Here is a 14,021-nt window from a genome sequence, read left to right as displayed (position 1 = left end):
ACACAGTTCTCTGAGAAACACCATTCAGATAATTAAAAATAATGCTGAAGTTTGTTCAGTGGCCTAGAAGTTATTTTCCAGGCTCTTCCCAAACTGGAGGTATAGTCCCCCACAAGACCATTTCCTCACATGCTCTAGATACAATCAGATGTGCAGTGTGCAGGTCCAGGGAATAGGAAAAGCTAATTAGACAGAGGCCTTTGGTCTTCAGTAACCCCTGGTATCGTGGCCAAGACACATATGGAGACTTGTCTGTCCAGGGTATCAAACATAAAGCTTTCTCTACAGGGCAAACAGAAAATTTTGAAGTGTTGAAATCCTTCAAAGAACCAAAGGGCTGATCATATTCTAACTGAAGAAACTCTCTTGTGTAGAACCTACCAAAAATAACCCACATTTAGAAGATAACAGAAGCCAAAGCACCAGTTTAAACACATACCCAGCATTATTCAGTCAAGAAGCTTTTGATAAACCCAGCTGAAAGCACTTGCTCCAAAACTCTCATGTTGGTGGAGCTGGAGGGAGGGAACAAAACAGCAAGGGAAGGCTTTTGGTGACACACAGTACTTCTGCATCTCTGAGGGGATCCAAACCTTCTGCTGTGCACTAGACTGGGGCTGAAGTACCCCATCCGTGACCTGCTCAGCCTTGCATTGCAGTTTGTCTAAAATCCAGTTTTAGGTATAACCACCTCATCTGGATTCTGCTTTTTAGAAACTGGTCATGTGAAAGTTGGCATAATAATGTATGTCTAAAACTGCCTTATTATGAGAGACGTTTAAAAATACAGCTTAAAATAACAGCTATTTTCTATAAATTCTGTATTATGTCGGAAGCAGAAATTATTTGCAGCAAGTTGGATTTTATTTTTTAGTATTGAATGTTAACACTTAGCCATCCAAAAAAATCTCTCTGCATCTACTTGTGGAGGATGAGGAGGCAAGGCACAGAAAAATAGATAGAATAAAATGGTTATTTCTTGAATTTATTTGCAACATGGTAACTTAAAGACTGGTGCACATAGTATTAGAAGTCTTGAAATTATGTTTACATACCAAAATGTTAGTGAGAAGTTACTTATATCTGTATCCTGCAGTGGCTAATCCAAATTGATTCAGGTAAGAAACATTGTGTAGCTTATTTTAAACGTTCACTTCAAACTGCAATAATGTAAAATACAAAGCACTTGATAAGCCAATTTTATTTTCAAGATTAAGTCATAAGACTAAGTCTAGGGTAGTTTTACGTTTTTTTCCCCACATAAAAGTATTTTTAAAACCCATGGTGAATTATACATGGAATCTTCAATGTTAAAGGGTTCTGCTCAGCAACACCCCTTCCCCAGGATTTCAAACCTGTGTTTTCTTTATTACAAATGAATTATTTTATTACAGGTTTGTTAAAAGGTACTAAATGAAAACCAACTTCTTTCTTTTTATCCATTGTGTCAATATTTAACCTTTACCGTACTGTTCAGTGATGCACAGTAATGCACTATTAAAATGTATAAAAGGCAAAGGAGCAAACGTGTATCAAATAAAAACTGGGTAACAGATCACACAGTGAAGAGGGATGCTAACAGAAGGGTCTACAGTAAAGTATCTACAGAAAGCTACTCAGTGCTACTACTTCTGCAGAGCCTAAACCACATTCTGAAGACAGTGAATAAACTCAGAAGTGGGCTTCTTGCATAGCTTCTTCATCAGAAGGTGGCCACCACATAGTGCTGGAGAAAAGTACAGTGAACTGTCCAAAACACTCAAGTAACAAACCAGAGGAATTGTAACAATGCAAATCAAACAGCCTTTTTCTTACCACATTGCACTCCACATTTTGCTCCTTTTTCACTCTCTTTTGGCACAAGATTTTTGGGCTGGTGGTGATGTCAATTGTTTTGCTTTCATTTCAGTTTCTAAAGCCATTTAAATACAACAAAGTAAACAAGGAACACCAAACAGGGTACAGTACTTCCAAAAGTGAATTTTGCATCTACGTGGAATCAGCAGACTACAAAAGTATTTCGGAATAGGTGGGAGACTTATGTTAGTGGGTGGCAAGAATGAGAAAAATCAAGGGAAACAAAACTTAAAAGCAAGCTAACAACCGATTGGCCTCATTAAAGCAAATCCTATTAAAAGCCTTACCAACTTAAAGCGAGGCAAGGAAAGCATCTTCTGCTAACAGCATTACTGCTGTGACCCACAACTAGGAGCAGACCTTATGCCAGTGTCCAGGCCACCAACTTTTCTTCACTTGATAAATGAAGTGATAGAAAAAGAGGGACATGTAGTGATACCTGAAAACTGCATTTGCAGAAGGCTACACATCTCAAAAACCAGGTGTACACTATGGGAACCAGTCACTGCAACTCGTACTTCTTGGGATGCACACTGACAACTGAATGCAACTTCTGGTTTTCAAAACTGGTTTCACAGCAAAAACTATTTTACTAGAGGATCTGTTTGCAAGCTGAACTACAAAATTTGTCTAAGTAATTGGAAAATGCCATTTTCCCTGCAAGATGTATCTGTCATTGCAATTGAAAAATGCTTTCTAGTGCACTATAGTAACATTGGCATAGACAAACACATTTTATGTGGTGTGTCTTCCTGACATCATGCCTACTTTGACCAGAACTTCTAACTGTGAATCTGAAGTGAATTTACTTATTAATTTGATTTTGTCCTGCATCACAGTGCCCTGCCAGTAAGTGCTCTGTATGATTATCTCTAAAGATACCCACCACTGCTTGAAGAGATCAGAAAGCAAACAAAAACCCACAGAGAAAGGGGGAATCTCAACATCAGACAAACTTCATTTGTTTTAATAACAGACATGATTCTTTTCATAAAACTACTTGTGTGGCATTGCCTAAATACACAAATCGCAGACATTTGGTTTGAGAATTATTTCATCAGAGGACAGAAGGAAAGACTGGGTGTCTTTTCATTTGATAAAAACAACATTTTAAGGGCATTAGTCGTCTTTTAAAAAAGGAAAAAAAAATCTTAAAACAGACAAAATCCACTGCTGTGTTACTACAGCGTAACTTCAGCACTTCTTGAGGGAAAGAATTTCTTGCACAAAGAGAAATCTCTTCCTAGTTCTTATAATAGTGATAGAACTTGAGCTGTCCCTCAAAAACTAATTCTTCAGAAATTTCATTTCATTAATTTAGAACTACCCAATCAAGCTAACATATTTAAAATAACTTCTAAATAAAACAACTCAGAAAAGCCAGACTGCAGACAGCATCTGAATTCTTATGGTTCTCCAAGACAGGAACAGTGGACCTTCACTGAAGTATTTCACACCACTTGCTAAAGACAGTCATCCCTCTCTCTCCAACCTACCATGGGCAATTACATGCAACTTCTACAAGCAAGCAATTGAACTTTACCAAGGAAATTACGATTGTCACAATGCAACAGAATATTAAGGCCAGTGAATAATAACTGAATAGTTATAAATAACACAAATGTCTACTAAAGCCTGCTTTTCCAAATAGAACCAGAACAAAAGCACAACAATTCTGTAGTGTACCAAGTGTATATTTCAATTTACTGTAATGCAGTCTAACAACAAATTTGGTCATAATTTACCAGATATACATAAATGATTTAAGTAGTAAAAGGAGATTCAGTTCCAAGAGAATAAGTTCATACCTTGAGGAAAAAAATCCCAACAAAACAAAAGGGAAAAAAAAAAAAAGAAAAAAAAAGGAAAATACATTAAGAATGTAGAGCCAGGTCCAGTTTCTAAGCATTAAGTGAGCAGTATTCTAATAAAGCAGATTTAGGTGAATTTCAGATATATATATATATATATTTATATATATAGACAGATCTACCAATTGTAAACTATGGTTTTAAAAAGGAAAAATGGGATGGAAAAATCTTTATGCTATACTTACATATTCACAAAGCAGAACATTACTTTAACGTTTAAAATACTTTTTCATTCATATCTTTGCCCAACTAATTTCTACTTTGGACCCCACCAGAATTACACATTACTCATTTCAGTCTAGAACAATGAGAATAAAATGTATTCTTCAGTGTAAAAAAAGGCATCCCGCCCTCCCCACCCTCCCCAAAAAAACTATTCATGTCAGGTTTACAATGATGTGGAAACTACCAATGAAACAAGTGGATGATTAAAAAAAAGCATTTTAATTCCCATATAACTGTAGTTCAAACTTATCATCTCAGTTTCAATCAGCAAAAACAATGTCTTAACATTATGTTACTGTTCTATGGACAACAGTAAAGCTTGTCTCTTTAAATACATACCAACTTTGATCAGATGGAGCACCAGTAAGATTCTGTCCATCAAAGCATAATTCAAAGTTATCCACACAACTACCATAATTTAGTTACCTGATATAAAATAGGAAAAAATATACTCATTTTAAAATTAAACAAAGTTGAAAAATATGGTGACCCTCAATTGTTTTTTATACAGTACTGTCACACTGGCCTAGCTATGTGTCATGACAAATGCTCTGCATATTTACTCACTGTGACATAACAGTACATCAGACTTACTGTTCCAATGATTGCCTGAATTCACTTGCCTTAGGCTAAACAACACAGAGGAGTTTAAGGTGAAGGTGTAATGCCCTCCCCTCCCTATGAAAGGGGCCTGAAATCATTGGTACAATATTACAAGCTTAGGAAAAAAAAAATCCAGGTGGCTACGAAAATTCAAGTTTCAATGCCTCCTAGAAAATCTGAAACAAAGAGCATAGGAGCATATCCTCCTGAAAAGTAGACAACTCAAAGAGCATTATTTTGCTTTGGATTTTTTGTTTTTCTTTAAAAAAATTCCAGCAAATGAGCAAGTTAAATGTAATTTGTTTACATTAAATACTAACAATAACCCATGAAGTACAAAAGAATAAAAAAAAGTTTGTGTTCAATGATGAACGATGGGCACAATAGCCTAGTGTCCAATTCATATCACATAAACAAGCCAAAAAATGGACAAGTAAGAAATTATAGACCAAAAAGTTGTTTTAATATGACACTTTCTCCGTTCCTTGTATTTTTATTCTGTGGGACTGAGGTATACACCAGGGAAACCAAAAAATTTTGAGAGAAGGGGGGCCTTAGAAGAGGGAAGAAACATTATTACATCAGATACCTTTTAGAATGACTGTCTCTTTTGATTAAGTGGCACAAGAGTTACCCATGCTCTGATCAGTCTATTATTTTCATTACTGGTCATTTCTTCTGCATTATCATTTTGAAACTGATGAATCAACAACAACCTTCTTTAAAAACAGACACTAAATTAATGCCATTAACAACTTCTCCAGTGCTTATCACCCATAGCACCTGCCAGCACAGAGCCAAAAGTTTTCAACCCAAATTTCAATATGGTGTTGGCAATATCTGTGACACATATTTAAATGATTGGCTTTCACCTATCAGATTACGGGAGAGGTAAGTTTTGTATGGCAAAGACATGCTTGTGGAAAACAAGAGCCACTAGCCCAAATTAGCTTCACTGACTCACTGACAAAAGTACGAGTGGATTTGGGAAAGCTGTCTTTGTATTTCCATACAAAGTTGCAATTTTCTTCATTCATGTTAACAGATACATGAATGTGTAACATAATTACAGTTACTACTATGTCTGAATAGGACCCAAGTAGCTATAGCCTATAAATAATAAAAAATACATTTTTCTTTTGATAACTGACTGTAGATGTGAGGACTCTGTATAATTCAACCAAATGGTTGTATGCTGTACAGTCCTGTGCAAATATAATAAAAAAATTAATAATCCTTTTTTTGCTATAAGGCTTTGACCCTACATTTTCACAGCAACATAACTACCATCCAGCCTGTACCATATTTCGCAAGCCTTCAGTCCAAAAATTCAAACAGTCAATCCATACAGTGTCCATTTGCAGCACCCTGAAGTCATATGCTCTGTCAGTCATCTAAAGGCATACAAACTTCCCCGGCTTCATCCCATCGAGACTGGTCATTCTGTTCTTCTACATCATCACCAAGCTCCTCATCACCTTCTCCCACTTCATTTTCTTCGTATTCTTCATCCCTAGGGAAATCTGTGTCCTGCACCTGGTCTGCTCCCTCTTGCCCTCCAGGCTGAGATTTATCTGCACAGTCTACACAAACTCCGTAACGTCGTGATCCATGTCTTATTCCAACGCTGGCTGCTAGCATGAAAATCTTCTTGCACACCATACACTTATACTTTTTATCCTTTTTATGCACCTGTGGAAGAGAAATTTTACTAGCTGAATATAGGCATATCAGGTAACATTTGCACATAGTACTAGAAAACTATTAATAATAACAGTAACAATTATTAATATAAAAATTCCTACTTTTAACTTTCCCAAAAGATACCCAGCACTGTTTAGAATAAGGAAGGACTACTGGAGATCTACATATGTACTCCTCAACAGTCATGAGCTACTGCCCACAACCAAACGACCTCCTTGGAGCTCAGCAGGTCACCTGTTCTGTACGCAGGTGAGTGTTCAGTTCTCGACTCCTCAGGGTACAGAACAAGACTCAGAAGCAATGAGAGCAGCGTAAACCCTTACACTGCACACAAGATAACAACTTGTTTAGAAAATTGCTTTTACAATTTTACATCCTAGAAATATTAAGAACAAGCAAGAGTTACTAAATTTAAGAATTCAAAAAAAAAATTCTTCTTCCACAATTTCTCCTTCCCAACAAAATCAAAATCAACATCAACTTTCCAGGTTCCTTTGGTAAAATTTTTGTCCTGTATTTGAATCTGTGTGTAAAATTAGAAGGCTGTTGTTGACTAACCATGAATTTTGATTTCGAATTTTTAAGTATGTTGTTTGTACAAGTAATTGAATTCAGCAACCATGTATATTAGTTATTATTATCTAGGAAAAAATTAAGTTGAAGACCTCCTTCCATCTAGTGTTCCCACAACAGATTACAATTATGTGCTTAAATATCTCATTTGAAGTCCCATTGAAAAAGTTGCAATTTTAGATAAAAGAGAAATTACCACCCAGATGAGGGGAAAAAGAAATTAGGTCAAGATACAAATAGTTATTTCAGCTCTGCTGTATAATCTGTACAGCTGATACATGTGTTTTCCTCAGCCTCTAGACTCGCTGTGATAATACTTCACACAAGGCAGAATGTTTGAGAGTTGTTGAACTGAAAGTGGAAGGGAGGGGAAGAAAAAAAAAAAACCAGAAAAAAAGAAGTGTTCTGACTTCAGGGAAAGGACACTTAAGTGAAAGCACAGAACTGCACTGTGCTCACTCTACAACTATTTTCACACTGTCTGACTTCATCTCCTTTTGTGGAGGAAAAAAAACTTTCAGCTACAAGTCCTGGTCAGATACTGCAGGACAGAAAACTAAAGTCCCACTCTACTCTTCCGGGCAGACCAACTAACTCCCACTGTTGCTGTTTCCTCTAGTGAGCCACAAGGAACATGGCCATCAATGAGGCAGTAACGCCCCAATTCTCTCAGCCTTTCTCCACATGAGAAATGATCCATCCCTCCAGTCCTTTTCAAAGCGCTCCTCTGGAGTAGCTCCAACAGTTCCATATCCTTCCTGTTTTGGGGACCCCAGAGCTGGATGCAGTGCTCCAGGTGGGGGGGGTCTCATGAGGGGCAGAATGCCCTTCCTCACCCTGCTGGCCATGCTGCTTTTGATGCAGTCCAGGATACATTTGGCTTTCTAGGATGAGAGAGCACATTGGCAGCTCATGTCCAACCTCTCACCCACCAGCACCCCCAATCCTTCCTGGCAGAGCTGCTCTTGACATGTTCATCCAGCAGCCTGTAGAGATACTGAGGGTTGCCCCAACCCAGCAGCAGCACCTTGGAGAAGTGGAATTTACCCCACTCCATGTACTAACCTTTTCTATCTACAAAACTTGTCTTGCAAAATGAGGGGGTTTTTAAAATCACAGCTTGGAGAAGTGTTATTACTTTCTCACCACCATATGATCTTGCTTTTATTACTGCCCTAAAACTCACCTTGGAATTTATACAGTATATATTACAATGAAGTGTTATTTTCCTTACAGACTAGATACAAAGTACCTACAAAATATCCAAGACAGAGAATACTTTCTCTGGATCCTCAGCAAAACAAGTATTCAAGTCAAATTCTGAGTGATGCAACTTGCACAGGACAGGGTTAGCTGAACTGCTGGTTATGATACTGGTAGAATGCAAGTCAGACAGATGTTTACTTTCTATATCAGATATTTTTCATTCTTTCCTAATCTTAAAGCAGATACTATACTATAGCTTTGTCTAGTTGTGAAATAAACATTTCAGAACTACCCCAAGACATTGTGCAATTGCTGAATTAACAGGGTGCCCTCACAGAAAATGGTGATGCAGCATTATAGACCAAGATGTGCTGTTTTACTGCAGTAAAGCTAAGCCAAAACTGCTTTTCATTGTCTGCAGAATACTTATATACACTGCATCCCTTTATCACATCACTTTCAATCTTGAAATGACTGTCTTCATTGACACTGCATTTTCCATTAAGAAAACAAGAGGTACAGTTATCACAAAGAGATGTTTATCTTCATCCATTTCAGATTAAGATGGGACAATTTGCATTATGTCAAATCAGAGAACAGTTTCTTCCAACTACCAAAATACCTGAAAAACCCTATAAAACCCCACTCATACATGTGCATACATATACATGAACACTTGAGATTACCTACCAAGGAATGTCTCTTTACATGCTCTCTTCGTGTAAACAGCTTCCCACAGATGTCACAACTGAAAGATCTCACGCCTGTGTGAATGAGCAAGTGTCTCTTTAGTGTTCTTCTGTATTTGGCTACATAATTACAGTGTGGACACTTCAACTTGTTCATGATTAAAGCAGAGGAATCACCTGCAAGATAAGAAGCCATCAGGAGAACAGATGATGAAATACACACAAAAAATATTTCAGTATGTTCTGCCTGGTTCACAAAAATAAACAGGTGCTGAAACAATAAAGCAAAACAGATGACTTTTCATCAGCCAAATCAGGACAATGCCTGCCTGCAGAAATCACAAATGCTGTAAGTTCTCCATGTACAGTTCTACTAGAAAAATACCTACTTGTAACCAAGGCATTTTTACCACCATTTTTACCAGAAGTCTTATTTCATGAACTGGAGTAAGTTAACTACAATTTACCAATGTTCCATTTTTCTAGAGGTAAGTTATACCAGAAAACACTTTCTTCTGGATTAGAAACCCTAACTCTGCAGCATTTAGACAGTCGCAATCTTCTCTCCCAATATTCTATTTAGAATTACATGCAGGAACTTTCTGCCAAGGTCTGACTTGACAAACCAATAAAAAGAAAGTATAACTAAGTGAGAACAAATATTGATAAAAGGAGTAGAACACTAAGAGGTAGCAAAATTCTGAAACTCTCAAAAAGGAAGTTACTGGTTCAGACTTTACCTATTTTCTACTTTGATCTAACAGTAAAAAAATAAAAAGAGCAGAAAAAATTTCTGGAAGTACCAATTTCTCACTTCTTCCTTATGATGGAGGAGAATTCTTTACATAGTTTGCTCAAAGGATATACGTAAAACAGGTTTCATACAGCTGCCTTCTACTGTGTGAAAAAGAACAACACAGGATACTGTGAGGTGGAAAAGGCCACCACAAGGACAGTTTTGATAAGAGCACATTGACTCAACTTATTACAGGTGAGAATTTATGATCATCATCATAACCATCTAGAAGCATCCAAAAAGCACTGGCTAAGGCTGTGTGATTATGTGCAAGAGTTTCTAATGTTCAGGCTGGCAGGAAGAAAACATAAGTAACTGTGAGATGTGTGCACATGTCTGCAGGTCTGTATCTAGAGTTGCCTCCTTTGACCTTCAAAAGCCATCATAACATGGAAGTTACATTTTGCTAACATTCACAAGTTTACATTGGTATATTAAAGCACTCATGTGAGCTACATGTCAACATAATGTCACATAATGGCTTACATGGAATAAAGTAAGTCCTACACAGGCAGACATCAGGGCTCTAAGATATATAATTTAATGATTTAAGAACAGGCAGACCAAAGACCCAGGTTCTAATTTCTTAACTGCCAGCAAACTTCACCTCCTGATAACCAAATTTCTTCTACTGTAAACCCCAAAATATTTAAAACAAACCATAAGCCACATCCCACTAACAGCTCAAAGTTAAAGAAAAGAGGTAAGCATTACTATTACCCAGTACTTGATACCTTCTTTTTACTGAAGACTTTATGTATTTAAGGAACTAGCAAGAATTGTTTTAGATACGGTGGTGTTTTCAGTATGTTTTCAGACAGAAAAATAATTACAGATAATTGCTTGCTTGAACTGACAGAAGAAGGCTTAATTATAGCTGCAGTGAACTAAAAACATTTATTGCAATGAAATTTTTATTTTTAATAGCAAGACATGTGCTGAGATTTCCTGTTAAAATTATATTTAATTCTGTATCTTCACCATCAAAGTGTTCAATTTCAAGGGCCATTTATCTGCATTTAGCTTAGTAAAGGGGCGGGGGGGGGAAGCTATCAGGTCACTAAAGACCTCAGGTATCTTCACACTCAATCACAAAACAAGAACTGATATAAATCACATTCTGTTTTTACTCTTCCATACATTTGAATTCCTTTTCCTCCCTCCAAGGAAGTATGATCCACAAAGGCAAATGATATGGAAGAAGATTAAATGTTTACATAAATAACCTCATAACCCTCTAAACAAATGAATCAAATATTATAACCAGTGATACAAAAGATAGAAAACCCCTATCAGAGGAAAAAACTGAACCCACTCTCCACCAGATACACTTACCATTTTCCCAAGCTTCTTTTGGCCAAGATTCTGGCAGCAGTCCATACTTAAAATCACTTGAAGTACCCGGTAGCAGTCCATACTTGAAGTCACTTGAAGTACCCGGCAGCAATCCGTACTTGAAGTCATTTGAAGTACCCGGCAGCAATCCGTACTTGAAGTCACTTGAAGTAGCTATTAAAAACACAGTCTTACTTTAGCTTCCTGGGTCCTAATCAGTCTAATCTAATCTGTTTAGCAAAATATATATCCTTTTCAAACTGTGACAAAAATTTTTCTGACCTTAAAACAGCAATTATAGTATTTTTTCACATAGTATTCAATACTAAAACTAAGAAATAACTGCATTCCTAATTTCAATGAAATGAGGCCTTTGAACTACTCTCCACAGCACCATTTCTTCTCCCCATCCTGAGAAAAATTCAAAGCCCTTTTCATACTACAGGGACTTTGATGGTAAGGATATGTATTCCCTTACTATCATCAGGAGGGGGGGCTGAAAGGTTTTCCACTGGATTCTCTTTACAACTGCTTCATGCAATGACTTCACCCAGACTGTCACAGGCACCTTTATTTATATAAAGTATCCTACTGTGTCTATCCTACTATATTTAGCTATGTCTAAATCCTTTTCTGAATAATCATCTCTATTACTCTATAACCACATCAATTCAAAAGACCACAATTACTTGGAATATAACAGCTTAAAAGACTAGTTCGCATATTTACATTTGCTCTTAAGACAAGATCTTCTGCAGTTCATGTTGTCTTTGCACCCTTTTTTCCTCTTAAAAAAAATAAAACTATTCAGAAGTGAACAATGCCTCAAAAAGACCTTTGTTTAATTCTACACTTTATAACAAGTAAGAATTGCATCAGTGAACATGGAATCACTATTACAGAGCACAGAGAAGAGAACTATAAATAGTACACAATAAAGCTGCACTAAGAATTTGACAGAATCGTATTTGTTGGGCAAAAACTCTTCTGGCAAGTGCAAATCAATGTTCCCCCCAATCCCCAAGACAGGAGTTTGTTGGAAAACATGAACTCATAAATCCATTACTTTCCTCACAGGCAAACAGCTGTTAAATAAACAAACTGCAGTGGCAACTGGCAGATTTCCTTCGATTTTTCTAGATGGTAGTTGGGTCCTCACACTGGATTCCCAATGTCACCACTGTGAAAAGTCTTGAGGAGATGCATTCTTGTTTTCAAGCCTGAAACTATACATTTTAATAGTCCAAAGACTTATTTTTATCCCTACACTGTTCATTCTAAGGATTTTTTTGGGAAAGGAAATTCTCTTAGGCTAAACCGGCATTTCATGCAGCTTGTGGCAAGCTGCATATTTAAACACTTCCAACTTGCAGTTTTACTGGAAAAAAAGTACAGATTACAAATCCTCACAGCATGAGACACAGTAGTTTCATTTACTGCTCAGGCAGCATTACTATTGGCAGCAGTGATTTGGTCTGCAACGTAAGACAACAGTTCAAAAGGATATCACTTAGCAAGTAGGAAGCTTATAATTCTATCCTATCCATTAGACAATGGCAAACAACAAGCAAAGCAGGATCATGACTGCCAAACTAGGCATTCCATCAGAGCTTTTAAAAAGCAGAGCTTGAGTGAATGAAGAGAAATAGCAGTATTTTAGCACATCTAACTACCTATTTTGGTACAAAAAGAAAGAAGAGGGAAGGGAATAAATCTCCCTCTCCTTTAAGAAACAAAGCAGTGAGGAAAATTTTTTAAATTACTGATTCTAATAGCTGTTATGTCCAAAAGAGGCAAGAACTCCTTATACTAATTTGGAGTGATGGACTCCAGCAATGGCATCTCAACAGCTCAAGGAACAGAACACAGATACCCTATAGACATGCCAACTACACATTCCTTTGAGGTGAGGAGGAAGACTTCTTTCTGTAATACACAAGAAAGGATTAGTGAGGAAGCAGTTCTGTACAGTCTGGGTAAGAGCAAAGATGACTTGATCTTAAGGCTAAAAGCCTCCAAATTAAAGCAGACTTCAGGATCTAGCAGAGGAAAAAAATGAAACTACTTTTATAATGTTTAAAGTATTAGATCCTTTCTTTATAGATTTTTGTCCCTGCACTAGAACTGTAGCTGAATGTAGTTGAACAGCTAAAGGTCAGTCAGTAATAAAATATTTTAATCACTTTCCCCCCTTATAGGATGAACATCTGGAAGATCAGTAGACCAAGTCTTTAATGTACACAGATGTAATGCTATGCTGCGTACAGGCAAAATTGTACAGGTTCCTTCAGAATAAGCATACACTATAGATTGACCATAACTAAGAGTTGGACCAAACTGAACACATTTATAACACTGTCACTTTGACAGTTCTTCTGTATTTAAGAGAACACAAATTAAATTTCACTAGGAACCCTTATGCACACAGCTGGTATTTAAGTTTGAGAAAACTTAGGAGCTCAAACCCCTGCATAGTTCTAGATCTTAGCACAAGACTCAGCAGAGAGCCAAACAGATTTAAGAGCTGTCATCTAGTCTAGGTAATAGCTACTAAATCTTTCAACCTCCAATTGGAAGGGAAGACTCACTACAACATGAAAGAACATCAGCACAGATACCACAAGAGATAAGAGGTTGCTACGCACACTTCACTCTCTGCATAGCACATGACTAAGTAGATAATAATTAAACCTAATGCTTATTCCTAGAATAATTCATTGACCTAGAAAACCTGCTTTCTAGATTAAGCACACATTTAATGTGTTCAAAACAAAACCATGAAAAAGGCATCTTTAGTGTCTTAATTGCTCATCCAAACAGGATAGACTTGAATTACACACTGTCTGGAAGCTGGAAGTGCAATACCTAGCCTCTACTACCTTCCCCAGCCAGACATAGAGCCACAGTCAGGTATGCTTCCAGAACACGTTACAGAGCCCTGGGGCTCAGAATATCTTCTCCCATTTCTCCTCTCACGCAGGCTACTGCCCCCTGAAACCTGCTTGCAAAACTAGACAATCATCATCTGACTTGTTCCAGTCAACTTAAAGCCAGATGACCTTGATAGGAGGCTGGAAGCAACTATGGATGCAGTCGTACTGGTAGACTGGGGGTGGGTTGTAAACAGGGAAAGTATAGACAGGTAAGGCAGATCGTTGGCGG

At 37.2% G+C, this 14,021-nt stretch overlaps 1 protein-coding gene across 1 annotated transcript in view; it reads right to left on the bottom strand.

Moving 5' to 3' along the window:
• Positions 1 to 1,077: 1,077 nt before the first annotated feature.
• The window catches only part of ZBTB10 (zinc finger and BTB domain containing 10), a 52,639-nt gene continuing 39,695 nt past the window's right edge, over positions 1,078 to 14,021 (bottom strand). The window contains exons 5-7 of the mRNA XM_008638448.2: positions 10,860 to 11,033; positions 8,730 to 8,905; positions 1,078 to 6,248 (exon numbers count right to left, since the gene is read on the bottom strand). Coding sequence (XP_008636670.2) covers positions 5,943 to 6,248; positions 8,730 to 8,905; positions 10,860 to 11,033 — 656 coding nt within the window. The 3' untranslated portion in view covers positions 1,078 to 5,942. The remainder of the gene's footprint in view (positions 6,249 to 8,729; positions 8,906 to 10,859; positions 11,034 to 14,021) is intronic.

Source organism: Corvus brachyrhynchos, unplaced genomic scaffold, assembly GCF_000691975.1.
Source record: "Corvus brachyrhynchos isolate BGI_N302 unplaced genomic scaffold, ASM69197v1 scaffold227, whole genome shotgun sequence".
NCBI classification, from domain to species: domain Eukaryota; kingdom Metazoa; phylum Chordata; class Aves; order Passeriformes; family Corvidae; genus Corvus; species Corvus brachyrhynchos.
This window is presented reverse-complemented; position numbering and strand designations above follow the sequence as displayed.